Here is a 26,723-nt window from a genome sequence, read left to right as displayed (position 1 = left end):
ATCCTAAGATAAATCACATTCTTTTCCACTCTAAGTAATTTAAAAAGCATATTTTGAAATAGTACACAAGTTTAAAAAAAAAAAAAAAAAAAAAAAAAGGAGTTGCAAAACAAGAAAACAGTAAGGAAACTATAAGAGAACTTTAAGGAAGGTATCTGAAAATCCAGCATGCTATGCATACTTAACTTTTTATTAGCTACTGTCCACAATAATTTATCAATTGTAGAAGCATTCCTTCAGGCACAATGCTGTATTCTAGTACGGTATCTTGCACTGTGGTACCTCACGAGAAATAAAAGCATTAATAGATGTAGCTTATTAAAGGCCAGTCACATTTAAGCTCACTCCCCTTGCCCCAAGCTTTTACAATCTAGCAATGGAAATTCTTTTCATATTTTTCAGAAGTAACAGCAAATTCCAAGAAATGGAAGGTGCTGCTAGTAAAAGAAGAACAGCAGAGTATCACCAGGGTTAATAGCGCCTGTTTGAGATCCATGAATGATCACAGAGCTACTTCTCCGTATCGAACTTGCAAGCTTCCTCACTAATATGCTGCCTCCCTGGGCCGCAGGCTCAGTGCTGCTACGAAGGCTCTCTGTCCCGCACGCTGCCTAGGAGGGCCGCAGCAACGATGGCGTCCAAGGTCTCCTGCTTGTACGTTCTGACAGTCGTTTGCTGGGCAAGCGCTCTCTGGTACTTGAGCATAACTCGTCCTACTTCTTCCTACACTGGCCACAGACAGTTCAATAGCATATCGATAGCCAGAAAAAATGTCTCCTTTGGCAATATAAGAACTCGACCTATTAATCCACATTCATTTGACTTTCTTATCAATGAACCCAATAAATGTGAGAAGAGCGTCCCTTTCTTGGTCATTCTTATCAGCACAACTCACAAAGAATTTGATGCAAGGCAAGCAATTCGAGAAACGTGGGGAGATGAGAACAACTTCAAAGGAATTAAAATTGCCACTCTGTTTCTCCTCGGAAAAAACGCAGATCCTGTGCTAAATCAAATGGTAGAGCAAGAAAGCCAAATTTTTCATGATATTATCGTGGAGGATTTTATTGACTCTTACCATAATCTCACTCTGAAAACTTTAATGGGGATGAGATGGGTAGCAACATTTTGTTCAAAAGCAAAATATGTTATGAAGACAGACAGTGATATTTTTGTAAACATGGATAATCTTATTTACAAGCTGCTCAAACCCAATACCAAGCCAAGGAGAAGGTACTTCACTGGTTATGTTATAAATGGAGGACCAATAAGAGATGTTCGCAGTAAATGGTACATGCCCAGAGATTTGTATCCTGATAGCAACTACCCACCTTTCTGTTCAGGCACTGGCTACATTTTTTCAGCTGATGTAGCAGAATTAATTTATAAAACCTCCCTTCACACCAGACTTCTTCATCTTGAAGACGTGTACGTAGGACTCTGCCTCCGGAAGCTTGGCATTCACCCCTTCCAGAACAGTGGCTTCAATCACTGGAAAATGGCCTATAGCTTGTGTAGATACCGCAGAGTGATTACAGTGCACCAGATAACGCCAGAAGAAATGCACAGAATTTGGAATGACATGTCAAGCAAGAAACATCTTAGATGCTAAGATTTTTACAGCTGTAAATACCTTTTTTTGGTTTTGCTTTAATTTGGTTATTTTTTGACAGAAAGTCATCTGCTGATTTACAGGTTAAATTGTGAGCTACTACCTGTGAGAAGTTTTTGAGTGACTGATTTCTCATTCTTTTTTTGACTACCGGTTTACAGATTTCAGGCTTTTTTTCATAAGAACATTTACACTGGTCAAAAGGGTCTAAAGTCAAAGCTAAGACTTTGTACAATATCACACACATCAGCTCCTGCATCTGTATGTACAAGGATAGTAATAAACTGTCCTGAGCTGCTTAACATTTCTTCATGTTGTACTCTTTGAGATAAGACTTAGGCCCTAAGAAATGAAGAAATAAAACTATCCCTTTTTGACATCCTACATTCATACTCTTCTAGAGCTTTACTAATAATTTATGTGAAATAAATTTGCCCTGATCTCATACATCCATCCTGGCAAGGATATTTTAGAATACAACACGTTCAAAACAGCCTATTGATGGTTCAATAGTAGAATTTAGACAGGTAAGAACATCAAACCAGAGGTTTCATAAACAAGCCCACACTGAAGTATGTTTATGTGCCCAAACTGCCAATTCTTCTGAATTACTCTGGAAAATATTCCATTTCTGTCCATTGTTAGCCCAAAGTTGCCACTAAAACAGTCCATACAGTTCTAAAATGAATATAAACTGTGGGTAAAATACAAGTCTCATGAGATGTGTGAAACAAACTATCTTAAATATACACTATAAAAGCACTGCTATATTTTAACTTTTAATTTAAAATTGCAACATTTATTGTAAGTATTGGCATATATAGAGGACCCCACAGTACTTTGATAACGTTGTTATGTTATCATAATTATGTTTTGGACACTCCTTTTTAGGAAGTTAAAATTAATGGGCACACCCAGCAATATAAAATACTACCGAATAGTAAAAATATCGATTAATAAACAGCATATTCCTTCCATATCAGTCAGCACACTATTTACCTGAAAAATACAACACACAGCAGTTTTTCCTTGGGGTAAGCTCTACTTTTTGCCACAGTGCAATGTAAATAAGATTACTCCAGATTTTTAATGGCACAGAAGACCAGAATTTTGTTCAGTAATCAATTTTCCATTGACTGGGTAACATACAGACTCTCTTAACACTTCAGCATCACTTTCACAGCAAAGTAGAGCTTTTAAGAATAACTTCCAGCCTTTGTTACAAGTTTGCAGCTCCCAGGTTGCTTATCACGGAACAAAAAAGGTCACTGAGGTCCAACTCAAGAAAACATCAGAACTCAAGAGATCCCCAAAGTATCCCCAAAGTGATAAAAATCCAAGTACACAAGATTTTATGCAAGTTTCAAAATGTGCTTATGTGTCTTGAGTATGAATGAAGTGTGATGAAAACTTTTTCTGGAAAATTTTTTGGTAAGTGCAAAACACCTCTGTTCAGCATCATTTCCTAGCGAAGAACTGAAACGTGACAGTGTTCTGCAGATAATTTGGGATGAACAATTCACTGACAAACTACAGCGATACAAAATTCACCAAACACTTTAGTAGCTGCAGATCACTCACAACGTCCACAGCACACACAAAATTCTCCTTCACTTCAGCTGGAGTTTATGTGTAAAGTATGAAAAGCTGGTAAGACTGTACATCATTCAGGATGTCAAAAGAACTATCAGAATTTAAAAGAAAACTCTGAACTGATTTTACTTTTTCTATTTTTTTGATACCATACCATTGGTGTACATAGCACTTTACAACAGCAACAGATGAATCAAGATGTTACCCCAAAAGGTTTGCAGTTTCCTGGCAACTTGTTAGCCTTATTCACAAACGCAGCACCAGTGCTTTGAAAAGAACTACTTGTAAATAAGGTAAAGAGTATTTGGCATTTAAGCCACAAACAGTAGAAGTCTTAGACTTAAAGACCTATTTCAGATCTGAAGGTGAAGCTACACAGGAGCTTGCCCAAGAGTTACTGCTAATCAGCAGGAGTTTGTACAAATAATAAACAGATATTTTACACAGAAATTCTGCATTTCTTACAGTATAATGAAGATTTATCCTTACCCATTGACCTAGCTCTCATTAAAGTTGCTCTTGCTTCCTGTCAAACTCAGAACTCCAGCAAAACAAGGTCCAATTAATTGTACATATAAATTTGTGTGTGTGTGTGTGTGTGTGTGTGTATATATATATATATATATTTACACACACATATATAAGGTGAAATTCAGCTTTCCATACCCAAGCCAGTGTACACAGTTTATAAAGTGCAACTAGGGTGGAATTCTTCCCCAGCCCATACACAAGCCATGAAATACTGTTGCAGTCCTACCACGGACCTGTCTGTAGTAACTTCAACCAAGAGGCTGCAAACACTTCTGCTGTCCCTCCACACCACACAGCGCAGTAATTCAAGGTTTCTGAAACCCCACCTGGATGGATTTGGCGGCCTTACTTTCCTCACTAACACCGTGGCCTTTAGTTAGAAACTAAGAGGATAGTAAGGCTCCCAATCCCAGGCCCTCAGGGCTCACAGCAGCCTTGAATTTCCCCTTGGATGAGGAGATTGCATTAATGAATGGAAGGTACATCTTGAAAATAATATTTGAAAAAAATGTATTTTCTGGCAGTTATAAATAGGTAGACTGTCAACAGAGATGTAAATGTTCATCTTGGAACGTATGTATATATTTCCAAGGCATTTTCTTCTGTATTCAGCTGTATATATGTGTAGAGTCTGCTTGTCACGTAGTATTCTGTTATGCATGGAGCTGAGTTAGGCATTATATTTGTCCAGTGTTTCAAGAGCCTTAAGCATGTGTGCCCTAACTTTTGAATGTACAAGACTTTTTTTTTTTTTAAGTGAATTTAAAAAACAAAATCACAACAACAAAAGCCTAATTTTCTACTTCTGTTATTTTTCTGATGCTATTACTTAACTAGCTTATTACAACTATAGATGCATTATTTTCCCTTTGCTCAAAATTTGCAGTATTGCAATATGGAGCTAGAAAGGGAGCAATACATCTCACAGGGCCTGCTTACAGGCCCTTTCACTCAGAAGTGTGTGTGTCACATTGGGTACTGTTAAGTAATAACAGTGTTTGTATTGGGCTTCCTTTAATCAAAAGAAATACTTGTGTTATTTAAAGGTCATTTGGTTTCATTGTGCATGGGGCAAATGACTTGGTTAAGATGTGCTGGCTTTTCATCACTTCCAACAAAATGTGAATATAATTGAATCTCAAAGTGTACATGAACAAAGCACACCGAACTCTGAAGCTACGGGCGGGAAGCCCTCCCTTTTGGAGGATTTTTTTCACAACAGCATTTTTTGCTAAATCCTTGGGAATATTTAAACAGAAGACTCAAGAATCATTTTCCATCTTTCCTAATAATCAGGTTATTGATTTTGATTTTTATGGGGATTTTTTGTTTTTATAACATAGATGGCAATGGCGATTTGTAAATGAAGAGTGTAATTAACTAGAAAAAACTTGTTGACAGTAACCGAACTTTAGGTGTATCATTATATGACTGGCTGTACTTATGTATTTATTTGTCTAAACTGTATATATTGTTTTATCCATAGTGTCAGTAGAAGTGCATTCTTTTAAAGTATTATTTACAGTTTTGTGGGATTGCCAGCAAAGCTGTTAATCAAGATACTATTTTTTGTATCAATGTTAAATAATAAAAAAGAAAGAAACCAAATAAAAAACTGACGGTGTCATGTACAGTTTTATTCACCTCTCTAGAAGTGTAAATGCAAAGCATGATACCAATGAATAGGATCATTTGTCACAGGGAAGAGTATTGTCCTGTAAAAGCAGGTTTAAAAAAAATCATTGGCAAAATAAAGAAGAAAATATTGTATCTATTCATTATTTGTGTAATAATTTAATCAACCTGATGCTCACTTCATTTAGCTTCAAATACTTAAGCAGTGACAGCAATACCTAGCAAGTTAAGAGATGGGTTTATCACACTGTTTTGCTTTGGCAACCACGGCCAGTGTCACAAAAGTCAGGCAGTTCTAAGATGGAGACCATCCACCAGCCCATTAAAATGCTTGTTCCTCTACCTCCGCTTGCAGCCAGCCAAAAACTGCACAGGGAATGAAAAGGAAACACTGCAACACCCCAACACCACATCTCAGTGCAAATGTCACTCTGGGGCCTCCAGGAGACCGCCAGGGCACAACCTGGGACAAGGGCTCGGTCCTCTCGTTTTACCTGCACGTTCCTCTTGCAGGGGCGCCCACTGACACAGACAGCACCTTGTGCTCCCAAAAGCTCCGAACAAGCACTGGGAAATAACGGGGGTTGTGTTCTGCCTTGAGGAAGCACAATCTCAATAATCCCAGATTATCTGATGACTTAACGTTGTATTTGGCTCCTAGTATGAATATATTAAGAGGATGCATTTTGTCAAGTACAGAGGCTTGGATGACCTTAGGGTCTTCAAATCAAAATAAAACTGAAAATAAGCAAATATCCAAGACAAAGTCCCTTTTATTCTAAGCAAATACCAAGAATAATTCCTCTCTCTTCACTCTGCTCCTTGCAATTTCCTGTTTAAAAATAAGTATCTACCCTTCCCCACTGACTACTGGCTTCAGAGTTCAGTAACCTGTACTCATTCTCCAAACCAAAGAGAGAATAAAACACCCAAGAGGCTAAAGGTAGTTTTTGCAAACCAAAGAGTAATTTTCTTCGTGTCACCAGTTTCAGAGGCAGCTGAAGGTTACTGCCAAGTCCTCAGGCACTCTGGAAGTGTCTGCAGCAACACCACCATCTAACACGTTATAAGGAGTTTGTTTAAAGCAACTAAGAGTTCCCTCTGCTGTAAAAGCCTCCCACCCCTTTTAGACTTGTTTTCACCACAGCAGCCTGGGTCTAATTGTAACACTTACATGGTGTTTAATTAATACACAGCTTGGAGATATATGGATATTAGCACTAGTAGAGTTGATTTCATGTAGCTTGATTATCTTCATTACAAGCTTTCTATTTTCTCATTTGCTTAATTGATTGTCATAGATTTCCAAGAAAATTTGGACTGCCCTAAGTGAAAACAATATATGGGAAAAAAAATCCTAACTGCTGAAGCTGGCCTCTTGCAAAGCCCTGTGCCAGGAAAGTGCCATATGTCATAAAACATTGTACTCAGCAATATCTGCTTACCTTTCCCTTGTTAAAAATAAGAATTTATGAAACTGAAGAAGAGTCATCTGGAAAAAAAAAAGTCAATGCCTTATTGATTCACCTGCGCCCGCTGCAGTTATCCCAAGTGCCTCCTCTGAGGACACGCTAACGCAGGACAAAAGGTCCATTTTGCTGCTAGGTCTATTTGTTAGTGCTCCTACATTATATCTCTGTCTTACCTGAAAAAGCTAAGGGCAAGAGGTAATTTATTCTTAACACAAGATTTATCCTTGAGCATTTATTCTGCAAAGGCAGCGTTACACATCAAGTTGTGCTGAACTATGTCTAATGGTTTTAAGATGCAGGCAATTTTTATTTGAGGAAAGCTGCTATCACAAACCTGAGCTGTGCTAACCAACACCAACCATTTCTGCAGCTAAGGTGAAACTACTGAGAACAGTTCCAGTCCCAAGGCCCCTTTTTCCTTGGGGAGTTTCCCATGTTCTGGCACGACCTCTTTTCTCTATGACTGCTGCTGACAGCAAACCTCTCCCTTCCAGTCAAGCCCATCAACACAGAGATAGAAGCTAAGGGGAAGCAAAAAGCTCCCCACAGTATCACCAAGAAGTTGCCAGCATTCCCAGAGTACAAAATAAATCAGCATGACATCCATCCTCTTGGTAATAAGGACTGAGGCGATTCCAGTGAAGATGCCACAGCCAGACCCTAAACTTTTCCACCTGGATGCACTAACCATTAGGCTCCAAGTGTACCATTGCGTAGCCTAAGAGATTTATAGGAATATCGCGAACATTCCTACCCTTCGCAGGGCAATCAAAGGGTAGAAAGAGCAGAAGAGAATAAAACATTTCAAAATCTTTGATTATTCATTCAACTTCAAAAATCCTCCTCAGAAAGATATTTCATCAGTTACCAATCATCTATCAAATTTTATTCTCGTATGTATATTCAGATATAAGGAAGTTAAACACTGCCCCCCATTACTTGCTATCCTACAGATTACTTTTGGATTAAGCTGTGTAAAGCAGATTCAGATTTGATTTAAATCACAGTTCTATTCTCACCAGTTTCAGTGGGATTTATTTCTGATTATAATGGGCTGAATTTGATTCTGGGTCTAACTTAGCCCTTTCTCCCACTCACAGTGAACGGGGGGTATCATGAAGGTTTCTGAGTAAGAACACTGTGTATTTCAGGAGGTACTGCACTGCAAGAAACTTCAACTCTCACCAAAAGCAGGCAGGAGGATAAAGCAAGCAGCACTCTCTGACTTCCAGTTAAACCTATCCCTAATGAAGATGAAGCACAACACGAGACATACAGGTTTGTAATCAGTGCAATGAAAGGCAGTGTACACCACTTTCTTGACAGAAGAGGGTTCTCTGGTGAGTTATCCATTATCACCTGGCTCACTGCTGGTTCGGGAATGTGCTACGTTCTGCTCACAAACCCTCTCTTGGGCAGCGTTAACACATACATGCAGGATCCCCACATTGATGCAGGATCCCCACAGGACCATATCTATTTCTTGAAACTACTCATTTTTCATTTCTTACTCACTTTTACTTCTGCAGTCACTGTAGTGGAGAAAAAAAAATGGTGGTATGAAGACGTCTTTCCTAAACTTTACTTATGGAAAAACCCCAAGAATCTCTTTAGTTTAGCATCATTTTCTTCTCCCCCCCCCTTTTTTTTTTTTCTTTTTTCTCCTATTCATAAAAGGAAAGAATAGGAAAAGCACAGATGGTCTTTTAAACTCAGCTTCAGGCCTTGGCTGTTGTCCCTGCAGTTTTCTCCTCTTCATCAAATGAGCCATTACACTCACAGCTCTCTGTGCAAATACTCTGGCTCTAACTTATTACATTAAAGCAATATTCTGAACCTCCTGGCCTTTTTTTCTTCTATTTTTTTTCTTTTTTTTTTTTTTTTTTTTTTTTTTGGTATGCTCAACTAACATTTAGTTTACTGTAGTTCTAGCATCCAAGTAGATCTTTTTCCAAGCTAAAGATTTCTTTACAGTCATTACAGCTGGCCAAATTTCAGTCAGCAGCAAGTCCATCACCTATGGCTTAGTCCTTAACAGATTCTTCCTCCCTGACTATCTCATCTGCCTTCTGCCACCAAGTCGTAAAAAATCATCCTCTGCCTCCTATTCTTTTCCTTTCATGACTGTTTATTTCTACATAATCAGTTTTAACAGAAATGAGCTAACAGAGTTTGGCAGTCCCAGCTTAAACCCTATGCCATACAGATGCCATATCTCGACTTTCTTCCCTTCTTTCTCTTTCCTCAATTTTTCTTCTTGATTCATATTCTCTTCCTCTTCACTGTGAGTCTATTCTGCTACACTAATAATCTGTACTCCTTTTGTTTCCTTCATTCTTTCCACTCTCCTAATCTGTTTTTTAACAGTACAGCATTCTCCCACACTGCATACCCATCCAGAATAGCCACAAAAGAACAAACATTGGCCTATACCAAAAGGATGGTCCCAACCTGAATGATTTACAGTCTGCATTGTCCAACACCTGGCATAGTAAATTCAACAAGCTTCAGAGGACAAAGGGCTCTATACATCATACAGCAGGATATAAAATTACCCCCTTTCTTTTGTCACTGTCTGGTCTAGTTCTAGGTGACATTGTCATACTCTGACATCCAACATTGACCCTGCTGCACACACCCCTGCATGTAGGCTGAGCACAGTAGTACTTCTGTCCTTTCTGAGCTATTAATGACTGGCTTATTGGACTGGTTTTAGCAGACAGGATAAGTTGTCTTACAGCATTTAAAACAGAAAACTTTTGTGAGCATCTGGAACTGGCAGTAACCCCACATGGCTAGGGGAGCCATAGCCATGGCAATCTCTTAACAACGTGAGAGCCAACTAGGTGCATTGAAGTAACTGTGTTTTTGCTTGTTAATTTCTAACTTCATCAAATTTGAGCTGCTAGGCACCTTGTGAAGTGCTACTGTCTTGCCAAAGTGGTAGTCTGTAGAGATGAGACTGATTTTGTACGCCCAGAGCACAATTTTATTCTAAGCAACCATCGTATTTCTGTACATTGGATAACTCGCTCAGCTAATGCCAAGGTTGATGATAGGCTGCTTTAATCGGTCATTAAAGGCCAATATTGTTTACTGCTTTGTTCCTTGGATTCAGCATTTCTACATATAGGGATAAAGCTAATGGACTAAAACTAAATAACATATACCACATATAATTAAAATTACATATTTTTAATAGAAGTACCTACACACAGTGCAAGTGTGGCACATTTGCTGAAGTGCCAGTTATAGGAAGAATACACTTCAATTTGCATAATACTTCAATTAGCTGTTACTTTGGACAGATGGGTGAATCATGCAACATTTTCAACTGATTTGATTACTTATACAAGTATTGGTTTGGGTTAATTAAGCGAAATAAATTACATAATGGCTTACAGATCCCTTTAAAGGGACATTAGAACATACTACAAAAAAGCTAATTTCATTTTATATAGAAGGAAACAACGGGAGCATTGCAAACCAGAATTTAACAAAATAGTTAACTGGATATTTGTTTTAGCCACACAAGACACACACATACTCAGCAACATCTGTCATGTTACACATTTTCATCCTGGGTAGAAGACAGGAGTTTTGTTTGTGTATCAGAGGTAAATGAATTTCAGGAATGATGTACACAGCACAACACACTTGACACACATAAACTTTAAAGAATGCTTAGACCAAATACATGCAAGGGATTAGTCTTACTTTCACTCATAAGGAAGCATCAACTGACTCACTGAGCTCCTACAGCCTCCTTGCTGCTGCTTGGTGCTTTCTAGCACAGAGGCCTTGTAAGGCCCTTTGTTTCACCCTGGAACAAAAGGATCCACTGTGGGACAAGACATTTTACTCCAGAGAATAAATCACAAAGCCCCAGCCCTCAGGCGTTGCTTTATTCACTTATGTCTAGGCTAGAAGAAGGGTGAACCCCTGTCAGGTAAGTTATTGTCTCATTTGTGATGGATGAGTGGGAGAATTTAGATGAAATTCTTTAATTTTTTGGTGATTTTGAAATTGTGGTGCTGGCAGTGTCCTAGAAAATAAGCTTACATTTTCTATCTTCTAACACAAGAGAAATACCAATTCAGAGGAGGATATTACATTTTGTTTGAATCCCGGAACAGCCACACTGGTAAGTACACTAAAATCCATATGGATTGTCAGCATTAATACTACCACCTGTCCACATACTCCCTCTCCAGCTCCAACACCAATTTTCAATCCAATTTATTCTCTTCCTTTCCACACCCTTCATTTAATGTAACTGCATTTTAATAAAAAAGAAAATAGGGGAAAAAAAGTGTACCTAGAAAGTTGATGTATAAACTGACTGAAGACATACACGAAGTACAGACATGAAAGGGGAAACATGTGCTGCGAGCACGGGTGACAGCTCCTGCAAGATTACAGCAAGCCAGCTGGCCTGTGTCAGGTTTTATTTTTACCAGCCGTGCTATTGCTAAAGGGCTGGGGGGAAAGGATGAGAAGATAACAGCACTGCCAAGAGTCAAAGGATTTCTACCCAGGAGAAGGGAAGAAAGGACAGAAATTAGTCCCCAGAAAGCCCTTTCACAGATAATGATGGTCCAAAGAAAGGTCCAAGGCCAGGAAAGCTACCCAATGGAAGAATGAAATAAACAGACCAAATAAAGCTTGTTCAAAAGTCGGGAGCAATGAAAGGAGGAAGGAGGAACAAACAAGTTGCACAGAGAGAATTTAAGCAGTCACAAGGAGAACACAAAGCAAAAGGATGAACAAGAGATGGGCAGAAGCAGAGAGATGCAGCTTTTCTGCTTTTCTTCCTATTTTTCTCTCCTGCTCTCTTTCTCACAGATCTCCTCCAAAGAGAAATTTAAATGACATTTATTGATTAAAGTATAGATAGGTTAATAGAAAACTATTTCCATTAAAGATTGTTGCCTGAAGCGTTTTTAATAAATGTTTTCCTAGCTTTTTTTTTCCCCCCCCCAAAATAGGCCTGATTTTTGATGAGTTATATCCCAAGCATCTCCTACTCTCAAATTTATATTCAAAATTTATTTTTGGTTGATTCAATAGATTCATGAAGTTTTTCTATGCTGCCTACCAACATTGACAGCTTACAGCAAATGCCCTGTCAGAAAGGGGACTAAAGCTCTGTAGCACTGGAAAGAAAATAAAGGTCATAGATTGAGATTAATCATTACATTAAATGGAAAATATAGACTTTCAAACGAATAATGTCTAACAGACTAATTCATCAAGATGCTACCAATACTAACAGTTTATATCCTAAATCTAAATATAGCACTAATGAACAGAGAGAAACAAGGGGAGAGCAGAAAGACAGTCATGTCCTTTAAGAAAGGGTGTGAATGAGATTGTACAAAGTTTAAAATTGCTATGGAATCACTGCAGCCTAGATGACATAGCCTCCTTTCTAATACGGGTGATCTATCAGCTTCTGGAAAATAACCGAAACAGGGGAAAGAGTCAGTGAAATTGCTCCAAGGAAGCCTTATATATAAGTACACAGAAAAACCTATGGTAGCTCACAAAATTTTAAAACTAGGCTCCAGAAATTTTAATAGGAGTGACACAAGTAGTTTAATAGAAGTGACACAAGTACTTTTGTCACCTGTTGCATTTGTTTAGAAAAACGTATTTGTGTTCTGAAAGTTCAGGTACAGCACTGTGTCCAATGCACAACTTGACTCTCGATTTGATGTTAATGCAGAGATGCACAGTACTTGATCTGAGCTGTAAATCACAATGGTACCGGTAAGCAGCTTCATTCATGGCATTTCACCTGTCTGGAAGACATCCTCACATAACTGGCAACAGATTTATCTTAATGGTTTTTGAAGAACTATAAGAAGTGTAGTTCCACAAATAAATATGTTACAGTCCCCACAGAATGAAGAAATGCATCATATTTGAGGGGCACAGAGTAGCATGCAGTCTCCTTTCTGCAACTCATTCCTCTAACACTTTCCAATAAATTCAGTTCCAACTGTGCATTTAAGCCAAAGATATGTATTTGATATACTGAATTTAAATTATAACAGAGACTTAATTTAACTATAACCATGTGTTCCATTTCCTGAAGGTACTGTGTTATCATTAGAATTATTATATCTTACTTCAGTTTAGAATATATACATTCTTTTTAGCCATGGTCCCTCATTTCACTTTGAAAGAACATACACAACCGAAAGAAACTGTTACTATTAAGTGGTGCACACAGAAAACCTACTTGTAGCTTCACCTGCCAGAACATTAAAATAGAATTTATATAGGTACCATTCTGTATCTTGCTCAATCATAGAATCACAGAATGCTTAAGGTTGGAAGGGACCTCAGAGGTCCAACTGCCCTGCTCACACAGGGTCACCAAGAGCACGTGGCACAGGGCTACATCCAAGGCAGTTTTAAAGATCTCCAGAGAAGGAGACTCCACAACCTCTCTGGGCACCCTGTTCCAGGGCTCTGTCACCCTCACTGTCAAGAAATGTTTCCTTAAGTTCCTGTGGAACTTTTGGTGCCTCAGCTTGCAGCCGTTTCCTCTAGTTCTATTGCTGTCCACCACTGAAAAGACACACAGAGTCCAGGGCTGAACAAAAAATGCAAGTTCACAGGCAAAAAGCGAAGCCAAAGTGCTCTACGTATATACCAACCATTCAATCCTCTATGGAAGCTCCTAAAGCAGGACCGGCTTTTGGCAGAATTTGTACTACAGAACATTTAAATACAGTGCAGCTGCACCGACTCAAACAGAATACTGACTCTCAGAAAGTTGTGAGAAATCTTGCAGTAGAAATGGTTTCCCGAAATGAACACTTCCACCACCTCTAGACCAGCCTCTAAAGACAGTAGAGTGGATAGCTCCAAAATAACCAGAATGGGACATGCTGGAAAGCTAGAAAACTATGTCATAGATTACCTAATTAATCTCAATGAATCAGTCACAGAATGGAATGGCTGCAGTGGAAGGGGAAGAGGAGACAGCAAGGGGCTGTTTGAGAACTCTCCTCTCTCCCAGGCAAATCAAGTGCTGTGATGCAAGGACCTCCTGAGGAGGGATTTCCTCTAAGAAATCAGAATTTAAGAACAGAGTAAAAAAAGTTTCTGCAAGGTTCACACAGATATTTTTATATTTGCATATATATAAATATATATAAAATTTGAGAATGCAAAATCAACCTTGGAGAGTTGAACATTTATGTGATTTTGAAAAGTTTAAACATGACTGTAAAATGAAATCAGTAAGTGAGGCAGCTTTTTTTGTTTGTATGTGTTTTAGAAATTGATACTGTGTATTTTCTAGATAAGAGGTATGTGCAGCATATAAACGAACAGCAAAGAGGCAGAGCAGAGGTATTTGTATATCTGCAGGATGGATTAAATACTTTATCAGCAACTCAGCCCTCATCCTTAGCTTCTTATAGACATGTAAGTCAGAGCAAGCTCTAAAAGCAAGAAATAAATGAACCTGCAAGAGACTTGCACTAAAACACGGGAAGAGAGAATCTGAGCTGAGGTATTTGCTTTCAGGTACAATTTACAGGAACAGCACAATATAGGAAAATACACTGTCACTAACAGCAATGCTGTGCTAGTCACCTTCCTCTACAGAATGCTTTCCTCTTGACTGCATAAATTGTGAGCACAGGCTGAGTTATAAATAGCACATAGAGGCGAGGTTTCGAAGGTGCCCAGGAGGTTACTGTGCACGCACTCCGTGTTTATGTAAGCTCGCTCCACCTGTGCTCTGCAGTGACCAAGCTTGTGAGTCCTGCTGAAAGGCTTCAGAGCTACCCTGAAGTGTACAAGAGCACATGGCACAGGGTGCCAACCAGGCAGGTTTTGAAGATCTTCAGAAAAGGAGACTCCACAGCCTCTCCCAGCAGCCTGTTCCAGGGCTCTGTTACCCTCACAGGAAAGAAGTTCTTCCTCATATGGAGATGGAACTTTGTGTTTTAATTTCTACTCATTACCCATTGTTCTGTAACTGGTCACCACTGAGAAGAATTTGGCTCCATCCTCTTTACATTCCCTTCTCAGGTATCTGCACATGTTTAGAAAATCCTCTCCCACTCTTCTCCAGGCTAAACAGGCCCAGCTCACTTAGTCTTTCCTCATATGAGAGATGCTCTGGTCCCTTAATCATCTTTATTGCTCTATGCTGGACCCTCTCTAGAAGTTTCATGTCCATCTTGTATCGGAGAGCCCAGAACTGCACCCAATACTCCAGGCGCAGAAAAACCACAAATAAACCTACTGAGACATATGAATTACAGAATATCAAGTTATAAATTACTTCTATGTTCAGTGCCTTGGCAGAAATTAGAATAAATTCATAAAAAAGAATCTCACAACCAACATGCAGGAGTTGCCACTCTTATTAGATAAGCAGCAGCCACAGGACAGGTACACTAGCAAGATACAGGTATATCAAATTACTGGTAACCCCGAAGATGCCTAGCATATGCAGCAAAATACAGCCTGTGTTTTTAATAAACAGTCAGAAATTTATCTCAGAATAAAGAACATTCTATGCTTCAGCTGCATTTGAGCACATACTACCTGCATGCTCCAAGGCATGGATGTAAGCTCATCAAATCAAAACTTTCAGGATGCCAATTTTGCAGTCAGCAAGATGCCACCACTATTCTTTAACACTGCAAGTGTGCATTTAACTGTATTACATTTGTGAATTAAAAAACCAAATCAGTTTACTTTCTTGGACTGAAACTGAATTTTAATTCAGTTTGGTTTAATTCTTTGCATCCAACAGCTGTCTTCAATTTATATTGGCATGAAAATTGATTTGCCACAAGGTCATTGGGGTGATCTTCCAAAGGTAATTTAAGGCCTTTGGTTATCATGGAATGGGAAGGACACTAAGTTGACTTTAGTACTGTTAACTGTTAGCATAAAACTGTTACATTTGCTTACGCCCCATAAATTGTTTTAGGTAATGCGCTAGCCTCACTAATTTATGAACCGAAACAACTACAGGTAGACTTGCTACAAAGCATTACACGCAGATATTGCAATAAAAATGAAAATGTTTGTCTATGTGAAAGATGCTGCTTGACTACGCTGACAACTGAATACAATGATAGAAAATATGAGAAAGAGCATATAAGATTTTAAATTCATCTGCATGTACACAGCCCTGCTTCAAACCAATTTAACAACAAACCAATTTAAACCCTACTATTAAACACAGCAGACCTTGGAGATCCGGGCACTTATAGGCTTCATAAATCAAACAAACACTACTATATGTTTAAACGTACAAGGCAGTTTCATGGAACTATAGTAATTCTTGTAATACTAAACCACAGCTTAATAGCTTTCAACCAAGGGTCTGGTGTTACATTTCTGAGTATCATCTGCAAAAGTGTATCAAGCAAAGCACAAGCGCAAAGGTTTCCTCACCCATTACACCTTTTGTGAAGCATCAGGTTTACGGATGACTTGATTGTGCCCCATCCAACAGACTGGATTACGGGGTTAGCAATGAACTTAATCTGCAACAACCAGAAAAGTCTTTCTTTCTGGTACCATTTTCTGCCTGGTTGGCTCTGCTACGCTATTACACATAGGAAAAGCTTGCAACACAAGCAGGGTGAAAGACTTCAGGGAGATTTCCATAATCACCTTCCCTTCCAATCACATCTATTCTCTAATCACGATTGGATCCTTTTTCATTTTATAGCCCCAGGAGTAAACCAAGGAGCTCATAACCAACAAATCGAGATCAGAAATGAAATTTTAGTCCCACCAAAGTTACTATAAAATATTATTAATTTATAATTCATAGGGCTGAGATTTCAATAATGGTCCTTCCTTCGGGATTATATACTCTTAAGGTGTTTCGCTCCAGTCTCCTCCTATTCCTGTAATACAGTGTAAATGCTCCAGTAAAGTCAGTTTGTTTAGTTTGTTTTAATCAGAGGGGCTCTAATATGAAAAAAAAAGATACTGAGGTCAACAAGACTCTCCAGTTTTTGGAGATATTGTGAGTTCCAAGTTCCCAGTGTAATGACTCTAATGATTTATTTGTTACATTTTTCCTCAGTGTTAACCTTATGCAAACTCACAGTCATGACCAGAATTAATTTTTTTTTCTTTCAAAGTGGCACATCTTGCATTAGGTGGCACAACCTAGAAAACTGTCGAGTACATTTATTGGTCTAAGTACAAAGCCCATTCTTATTGTATACAGGAATAGAAAATAGTTACTTTTCTCCATCAGAACAGTTATTGCTGATTTTCTTCTTGGACACTCATACAATGAAAGGCACATTCACTGCAAGACTGCTAAAGAGAACAACTAAGGTTGTGACACACAGGAGCCTTTTTAGCAGCCTTAATACTGACAGGCTGCAGTTAAAATAATAACAATGGAGTTCCCAGGTCTCTCAAACATCTTTGACATACTGGAGAAGACGGTAACCCCCAAAGACCTAAAGAGCTTTTCTGGTAACAGCCTTCAAAGCTTCCCTTGCCCTTTACATCATGGAACAGTACAGACACAGACTCTCACATCAAAGTACATCAGCCTCAGTTTTTTTTTTTTTTAATGACAGAACATGTCAGGGAAAAATAAATAAATAAATAAAACCTCTCTAAGCTTTGAAATCACAGAAGTGTCTTACAGAGGCACACGAATTTAGCATTACAGAGCATGTTTCCCAGCTCACAGGAAAGCTTTGCAATAGAGAAATAATTTATTTTTCTCTATTTTGTATCCTAAGTGCTTCTGAGAAGCACAGAATGCAACTCTTCAAAGCCACTGGACACACACTGGTCCTTTAGGTTGACAATTTATAATTGCTGTTAGATGGTAACTACATCTACTACCTTTATCCGAAAAAAAGACACTTGCGTTATCAATAATAAACTTAAGATCTTTTACTTTGGAGAAGCCTTCAGGGATCCTCAAAAGGCACAATAATGAATCTGTAAGGTCTAGTAAATACCCTGCAATATCTGTAATGAAATCACGCATACAGTAAACACGACAAAACTAGACAAGATATCTAAGATAAAAGATAAGGAAGTCCAGGACTCCTGTGCTGCATTAATAGCACTTCTCCCTAATGAATATAAATTATTACACAGACAAAAAAAAATCAAATGACAGATTTCCATATTTGAAGGATATGTCATTTTTTCAAAAACTCATAAAACTTGTACCTACACAGGGAAAAAAGGGATGTAAGACATCTATTTTCCACTCCAGTTCTATTTCTCTTAAGTGTTCCTCTAAATAAACGTATCTAGCTGCATAAATGATTTCCTACACCTTACTGAGACAATAAAAAAGTACAGCCTTCACATTCATATTTGAAATTAGATACAAAATATTTATGTCTTAAGAAAGACAAAACTGCCTCCCTATTGGTTTATGCAGCAAAAGTTAAATGTTTCTGCTTCTGTCCATACACTCTAAGCCCCTGTAACTCTGTTCATTGATTTGCCCATAGCTAGAACATTACTGAGAAGCAAAGAACTTCCCAAAGAGGTTCAGCTGAACATCTCGGATCACAACAGCTACGCAAGCAGCTTGACAAGCACCAATCTAATGACCATAAAGCAGCTATAAAACTGCTATTTTATGTGCACAGTAGCATTATGGTTATTCATAGTGAGAAAATGAATCACTAAAATGTCACAATGCTCAACTATTATGTCTGGATATTTAATCAGTTGGGCCATTGTGCAATGAAAAGCAAGTAAAACAGACTTTGTTAGTGCTTTCATGGTTTGAACAAATGCAGCTGCTCCATCAGCTCATTAGTAGAGCATGCAGAGGGAACTTGAAGATGCAGGCTCCTGTTGCTTTCCCAGCTTGGCATTTTCAAGTAATTAGCATTCTCGGTGCATGTACAGGCATGACTACACCGCAAGAGAGCAGAAAGACTGCCCACCTGATGCAGTGAAAGCACCATGAACAATTGACTGAATAAAGTTATTTTGCAATTGATCAGAGAAAACCGTATCAACCGTTACTCGTTATCAACAAGGTCTCATTTTCTGCTGCTTTGAAAAACACTAGAGGGGTTATAAAAAAAGCATCCTCTGCTCCCTGCTAAACAAAATCTGCATTTTCAATGTACTCAATTAGCAGTGTTTTAGGTCTGTGTCAGACTCATCATCATAGCTAATTGATTTCAGGCACAGGCCAATCTCAGCAACATCATTATGTGGAGGTAGGTAGCAAAAAGGAAAACAAATCTCTGATTAAGAAAAACTTAAGGGAGAGGCATGCAATCTGCATTCTGTGTTCTCCCTCACAGGAAAACAGCGGTGTTTAAAAACATCTGAAACAGTAGTACATGATGAGATTCTATAGGGATGCTTCAGAAGCCCACAAATTGATGATTTTACATTACATAAAGCTGAGAAAGTTTCAATCTCAAAGGGATTGTGGAAAATTCAGCATCATTACCTATTTGGCATCGCCCCCGTTTCAACCCCAATCCCAAGCATAAATCTGAAGCATAAAGTAAAAGTGTGCTCTGAGGCAGACAGCTCTTTACAGGAAATAACATTAACATTTGGGACAGTATTTCTAGAAAACAGAAATAATTACCATTAGCTATATTTAGTTGCATTACAGCTTGAATGCAATTCTCTGGACACGCTGGTAACGTGTTGCACTGAGGTCAGCACTTACCGGAGCAAATAGACCCTACATCTTACTATTTTCATTGCATGAAAAGCATGAATGACTAGAAATTGGGAGGTAGCTTTCTTGGCCCAGTGCCCTTGCTGGAATTTCAGAAAATAAAAGGTTGAAAATACCATTTCCGTCCCACTCCTCCACACACATACAGACCAGTTATTCTCCAGACCTGGTTTTATGTAAGGTTGTATATTCATAATAGACTTCTCTAATAGATTGAAAGTCATGATCAACTAGTGATTTATTTCTCATTTTCAGCTTTCATCCTAGTCCACAAAGCGCTGCAACCTTCAAGACAGGCAGAAAGCAGTGAAATGTCTGGCTCCACAAAGCCTGCAAATGCCCCGTTGCAGGAGGCAGCATAGAGCCATTGCTGCACAAACTGTGGAACTGATTAAGCTCTGTTTGCCTGGCCACAGAAACAGCAGCTCACCTGTTCCAAATTTCACCCAGTTAGTTAAGACATCTCCTTCCTAGAGAACTGCAGGTGCTCTACTCACCATCAGACAAAACCTGCTGTCCAGCAACACGCACACAACTGCTCATAACACGCACACAACTGCTTTGGAGCCATTTGCATCATATAAATGAAAAAGTGTATCTGCCTCTTATATCCTCTTTCTATAAACATGATGAACTCAATAGCTACCATTTTTCCCTTTGTTATTCTCAGAGAATGTAAGAATGTATTAAAAAAGCAAACTCATTTGATTTTTTGGTTTTTTTTTTGGATTTGGTGTCTACTTCTACTCTTACTCATCACTTACACAGTACTTCCTTTTACAACTTACCATGTATTTTTTATTTTATTTTCCTCATCTGTCTGTTCAAAGTTGTGAGTAGAATCTACTTTATGAACTTTGCATTAATAGGCTGTAAAGCTTTAGCAACACATTTTAGCTCGCAGCATCTTCCTTCTGAACTCATTTTGCTTACATAGGATTTATTTCTAACATCCTAGTGGCAGCAGAAAAACAAGGTTAAAAACAACTCGCAACCTCACAGCACCAACACAGCTGTGATCAAGAACACTGCTGCATGAATTTGCTGTCTCAATGAACCAAGGAAAATCACCGTAGCATTTCCATATTTCTGCATCAAACTAGAAGAGAACAACAGCTGCTTCAGTTGTACCTTGGCACAGCACTGTTGACTGCATCAATTAAAGCTCAGGTTCTGTATTATCCAGGCATACAGGAGGCACCCAAAGGCTGCACAGGCGCTTGCCTTGAGCCCAGCTCTTTGGGCCCTGCTCAGCAACCCAACCCAAACGTGCACCCCACCATTGATAATTGCAGGTTGCCAACTGTTTCACTAGAAGATAGAGGTTTAAGGTACCTTTCTATTTACTCCACAGGAATTGCTAATGCATCCTGAGCCCTGCCGCATGGTAACCTGCTCCCCACTTCAGACACGTACCCGTCCGGGCCCCAATGGCGGCCGCCGCCCTCCACTCCCCGGCCGCCCCGCTGCTCCTCGCGCGCACGAGGCAGGCGGGGCCGCGCGGCGCCGGACCGAGCCGGCTCTGGCCGGGCGGCGCCGGGGCGGGACCTCGCGCCTGCGCGCGCTCACCCCGCGGCACCAACGGCCGCCCGGGAGCCGTTATTGCCCCCGCCCCAAAGCGAGAGGCTGCAGCAGTCCAGGCACAGAGTATAAACACCTTAAACTTAAAAGTATAAACAGCCTTAAAGTACAAACACCTCAGCGGAGCTTTAAAAGTGCTCCTACACAACCCACTGGAGTGTGAGTGGTAAAGAAAACTCTCTGTGGGGAGCCAGCAAACCATCATCTCCCTCCTCCCCAAACTCCACAGAACTTGCTCCTCTCAGTCGGTGCCATTTTCACTAAACTCCAGCAAGACAGTGCCACTCTGGCTTGCATGCAGCATATGGAAATTCAGAATACAAATCTGGTTGTGCAATACACATTTATTTTTTTTAACCTTTGCAGTCATCTTTGAATAATCATCATGTAAACAATAGAATGGAATGAAATTACATTGAGTTGTATGCAAATGGCTCTAGAACACCTCAACAATTATGACAAGGCATTATAAATAACTTCTCATAATAATATATATTTGCTGTTTTCAGTACATTAAAGAGCTGCCCTTTATCTAGAATTAGCTAGGAAGTAGTTTAAGTTGTAATGTCCTACAAGTACGTCTCCAAATTTGAGAATCTTTCTAAAGCTTGCTAGCTTCGTAACACCTACATCACAGGTTAAGCATAAGACTACTTGGGTCCAAAGTGGTTTCTTCGTAACAGAGTTTTACTCCATCATTGCACAAAGCCCTATTATTTTCACACAACCTTGGTATTTTGCAGAATTTCAAGTAAAGCTTCAGTTCTGTTCAAGTTTTATCACACTAGTACAAAATCCATTTCTATCCCTTCAGGGTAGGTCAAATCAAAGATGGGCACAGTGAGCAGGCTACCTTAAGGACAACATTTTATAGCAGTTCTAGCTCATAGATTCCCCAATAAAGCATAATTTACCTCCAACTCCTCAAACATTTTTACTTCTGTACATCTCTTCTTTATTCTGATAGCTATATAGTCCCATATATATGGTACATGTAGAAAATGGAGAATATTCTGGATTTAAGCAGCCTCAGGCACATTCTTAGAAACATTAATGTCTGCAAGGCACCTCCCACACCCTTGACAATCATTTTGTGGATTGTTTAAGACACATACCCAGCAAGAGCTTGCTAACACCTAGTTGACTAATTCAAGGAGAAAAAAAAAACCCCACACTATGTTACCAAGTATATCTAGGATACACTTTAATTTTTTTCTTTTAAATAATTGGAGATCAACTGCCAATAGCACATAATCAAGTCTAATCATTTTCCTTTAGGTAAGATGTGTAATGCATAAATATTTGAAAAATAAAATTCACAGTTTTGAAACTAGAATTCAAGTTTAGCTAATAATTAACTTTTATATTTATGGAAATTTCTAAATGCAACAGAACAGAGGCAGTATTACCAACCACAAGTACAGGTAAAATTGTATCACTCAAAGTTTATGAAAGAAGAAGTAAGCTTGATAGAAAATTCCTTTTGTAACCAATAAATACAGCCACCTGAGCGCATTTCCATAGGCTTCTCACTTAGGGGGAATCCAAATCAACTGCTAAGAGACATTTAGTAGCATTTTGAATGTTAGCAGCAGCGGTGTAGCTGTGGGCTTTGCTTGTTCTGACTTTGTGAATTGCTAGAGAACGAAGCAGAACTCAGTGTGTGGTGCTTTAATTTTCCTTTGCGTCTAAGCCGGCCTCTTCGCACTCTCACAATTCAGCTTGGGGTCAAGTGTCATCAGCTGACACTTAACTGAGCAAACCCAATCAGCTTCACTTCATCAGGAATCTCAGTGCCATCACAGCCAGAGGCCTGCAAATACAAACAGAAACATTTAGTGCATCATGTTAAAAAGGAGGATTTGACAGCCAGGCTACAAATTTTCTCCACATTGCTTAGTTAGCAAACAGTTTAGCTGAAGGAGAACTTTTAAAGCCTCAAACTCTCCAAGCTTCAGCCAAACTTGCTTCTTCGTGTAACCATGCTGTTTTCACTTGTGAACAGTGACTAACCCAACATGTACAGATTCTTTTACCACTGTGCAAACAACTAAATCTCTGCAAAGACTCATAATACAACTTTTAAATCTGTTGATCGATCCACTGAATTTTTGAGACTGAAGCAGTCTGTAAAGAGTAAACAATAATATTTTCAAAAAGATGCCTTCCCTTTGACAGTACCATTTAATACTTCAGATTGTGTAGCTGAAATTCTTTAATGAAGTCTGCTGCAGTACCAACTGGCACAATTTGTACTGTGTTCAATTGCATTTATTGCAGTTGAAAGCCTGACATGCCTATAAGCAGAAATCAGAAAAACATCTCCCAGATCATGCCCACAAAATATGCACAATGACATTTACTGTTTTCTTCATGAGCAAAAATAAACTTACTTGCTACTTGTAAAAGCACTACAGGAGGCTACTTCTGTTTCATGCTTACTTTTATCACATATAGAGAACAGGTCCTCTGTTCAGAGCAGAGTATTTTACAGGTCATATTCCACTAAAACAGCAAATTAACCATCTGAGCCCATTACCATTTGTTACTATTAAGATATTTCAGTGCTTATTAGATTGGGAATTTACTAAATAAATGGAGTTGGAATTCTGTACTTAAAATACCATGATAAAAAAAAAAGTTACTATTATCATCACTCTTCGTTCTACCTAGCTATCAATGCCTCCCTCAAAGCCATGCTAGATCAATCAAGCATGATAGATCAAAAATCTAGATCAATCTAGATTTTTTAAATGCCTTCCTTACCAATAAATATTGTCTAATACATAATGTACCCTGGAACCTCTTACCTTTTCTTTGTCATTTTCTCAAACTTAAGAAAAAATAGTCTTAAAATACAAATTATCCTACACAATATACAATGCATTTCCTCAACTATTACCAAGATCACTTGTGCATTATTGCAACTGCCTTCCAGAATATGTACATGTGGATACTGCAGACACACCATCTTTCTGTATTAGCCAAGACAACTAAACGATGTTTAACGCTATATAATTCTATAGTACAACAATTTTAAGAATAAACATGTACTGGTAAAAAAATGTGAAAGGAGAGGATTAAACTTTAAAATCACATGCATTCAGACATGAGAAGCAATCTGCAAGTACTGTGAAACTGATTTACTGCATAGAAATAATAGTAAATAAACCTAGATTAGAGAATGCTTTTCAGATGAACTCTCTGAATGGATACAAAATCAGCTACATATACACTTCGAATCACCATGAAATATTTACCGATGAAATGTGTTTTAATCAAGTTGCATACAAGTGCTCTCAAATTCCACAAGAGCTTGCTAAGAGGTAATGAAAAATCAGGAGAACAAATAGAAAGATAAGAGATTCCCCTAAGAAACAATTTATTTAGCAACCCTATTGAGTAACATAGAAGCAAACAACAGAATACACATTAAATGAATCTAAGGATAAGAATAAATAAGGATACTTTTCATGATTTTTTTTTTTTTAATATTTTTTTCCCCCAAGAAGGTAGGGAACTAATGCAGGAAACCTAGCTTAGAAGTACAAGGAAGAAACTTAGATTAAAAATGAACCTCAGCAAATGTTACCTACCAAAACACTTGAGGAGACAGGAAGACTATGCAAAATAAGAGTCAGACAATCTCCTTATCAAACTAAATTATCCCATGATTCCTTTCAAGAACTTCTAGATAATTTAAAAATACCTCTTTGCAGTATATATCTAAAAGACTATCTTGCACAGCTCTCTCCCAGAACAAATCAGCAGTTTATTTGGTCCATACTAAAGTCAGTACTGTGAATGCTAAAATTAATGAAGTTGTCTTTTCTACAGACTGCTGTCTCGCAACTGATGGGTCTCAATCATAATTCACGAATTTTGAAAACATCTCTTAGACAGTTAACACATTCACCATTCCATTTCTCTGACTCATATGAAAGTTCATGTGCAAACTTTCTCTAAAATTATCTTTCTTTCCTCCCTACAAAACCCAGAAGTTCCATTAAATTTCCCTTCTACTTAATTATTTTCAACAACTTTGATTGTGGCTGATATCATGCAACAGATTAAAAAAATATTAGATAAGCAGGGAGAGAATGGGAAACAGCATGATCATACTGATGCTCTTAACCTCAGGGAATCAGAAGAGATACTGTTACAGATAGAAGGCTTTGTTCAAGCATCACAAGCTCAAATATTCAAGAAGAGTGGTTTCTTGTGATGTTTTTCAACTGACGTGGAGAAAGCAAGGAATAGTTTTCAATTTTCTACCAGGCGGTTTGCATACCATAATTGATATATTTTTAAAAGATTTAGCATGGTAGGCTGTTTTTCGGTGCCTAACTTTAGTCAGGAAACACTTCTGTTTCTGAAGCTGTATTTACTTCATTACCCATTACTTAGAAGCTTTTACTTACCAACTTAAATGTCAATGTTTTCAAGGCCTTAGGATCATCTACTATCTTCTGTAAGTTAGCAGCAACTATAAAACAAAATATGAAAAAAATGATTCACATTAAACCGCATTCTTCATGGCTTCAAGTCTCAGATTCAGGTCAGATTATCTAATTTGTTTCACACACATACATAACTGTAAAATACAACTTGAATCATTTAGTTGCTCTCTAGCTATGGTCTGAAACTCAGTGGGGCGAGGGAGGGACAGATTGCCATGATCCTGCCTCCTCCCTCTGCTGGCATTGACGCTGTGGGAATATGTGAACTAGCTCAGGAACATCTGCCTGAAAACCAAGTGACAGCAAAAATAAAACTGTTTTCAACCCAGTTTTCAACCTAGGCCATTCCCTAAATTGGCTCATTCTGCTACAGTCATGCAAGCAAAGGAGCAGAAACATGTGAGGAGCAGGACCATGGCCATCATGCTTTATATTGTTTTTGCTATTCCAGGGGCACGGCAAGGAGGAGTGTCCAGGAGAAGGCTGAGCTCGCTGCCCCTCTCCTTATTCTCTGTCTTTTCTGGACACGTGTTTGTGCTTCTGCCCCTTTTCTAGGCTGGCAAAAGAACCAACACAGAGAATCAGTGATCGTTACAGCACACTGAACCAGCATAAAAATCAGCAAAAATAAAAGTGATGCGACTGGGAAAGTCGATCTTCAAGTTATTCTCTCAGTAACTGTGACTGGATTTGTGAGATGACTATAATGACAGTTTAGCTAAATCTGCAGGGCCACAATGTCCAGAGAAATAAGCTGTATACTGTCAACAGAAGTGACAGCAAGGAAATTATTTGCTCCCTAAAAACAGAGAGCAGAGAAGAAAATAAGAAGCTCCTTTTTTGTGAAATACCTAACTCACATTTTTAATTGGTCTATTTTTTACAATATTGCTACCATTAATCTTGACCAACAAATTTGGCTGTTTTCAGGCTTCACTGATTTTCTAAATCTGCTCCACAGTTTTGCACAGTACAACATCCAGACCTAACTAATTCAGATTGAATCATTAAGAGCCTCTATCCAAAGCTGACTTAGGAACACAAGTCATCAACAGCTTGGGGCAGATCCCACACCTTGCAGACCTGTTGAGTTGTTAAAAAGAAACAAACAGGTATTAAGTAGCAGAGATTTCTTAGTATAC

General features: G+C 38.6%; 2 protein-coding genes across 3 annotated transcripts in view; one reads left to right on the top strand and one right to left on the bottom strand.

The window, feature by feature from the left end:
* Nucleotides 1–26,723, top strand: part of B3GALT1 (beta-1,3-galactosyltransferase 1) — a 71,993-nt gene that overhangs the window by 41,095 nt on the left and 4,175 nt on the right. The window contains exon 2 of one of the 2 annotated variants that reach the window (XM_026048477.1): nt 403–3,655. The exons of the other annotated variant lie outside the window; for it this stretch is intronic. Within the exon in view, the coding sequence (XP_025904262.1) occupies nt 632–1,612 (981 nt within the window). The 5' untranslated portion in view covers nt 403–631 and the 3' untranslated portion in view covers nt 1,613–3,655. Of the gene's footprint in view, nt 1–402; nt 3,656–26,723 lie in introns of those variants that run through there. 2 annotated transcript variants of the gene reach the window in all.
* Nucleotides 21,602–26,723, bottom strand: part of STK39 (serine/threonine kinase 39) — a 67,774-nt gene continuing 62,652 nt past the window's right edge. Inside the window, exons 16-17 of the mRNA XM_026048371.1 lie at nt 25,543–25,607; nt 21,602–22,934 (exon numbers count right to left, since the gene is read on the bottom strand). Of these exons, the coding sequence (XP_025904156.1) occupies nt 22,860–22,934; nt 25,543–25,607 (140 nt within the window). The 3' untranslated portion in view covers nt 21,602–22,859. The remainder of the gene's footprint in view (nt 22,935–25,542; nt 25,608–26,723) is intronic.

Source organism: Nothoprocta perdicaria, unplaced genomic scaffold (genome assembly GCF_003342845.1).
Source record: "Nothoprocta perdicaria isolate Ctin4 unplaced genomic scaffold, notPer1 scaffold_0, whole genome shotgun sequence".
Taxonomy (NCBI): domain Eukaryota; kingdom Metazoa; phylum Chordata; class Aves; order Tinamiformes; family Tinamidae; genus Nothoprocta; species Nothoprocta perdicaria.
Note: the sequence above shows the minus strand (reverse complement) of the source record. Positions and strands in the feature narration are given on the sequence as shown.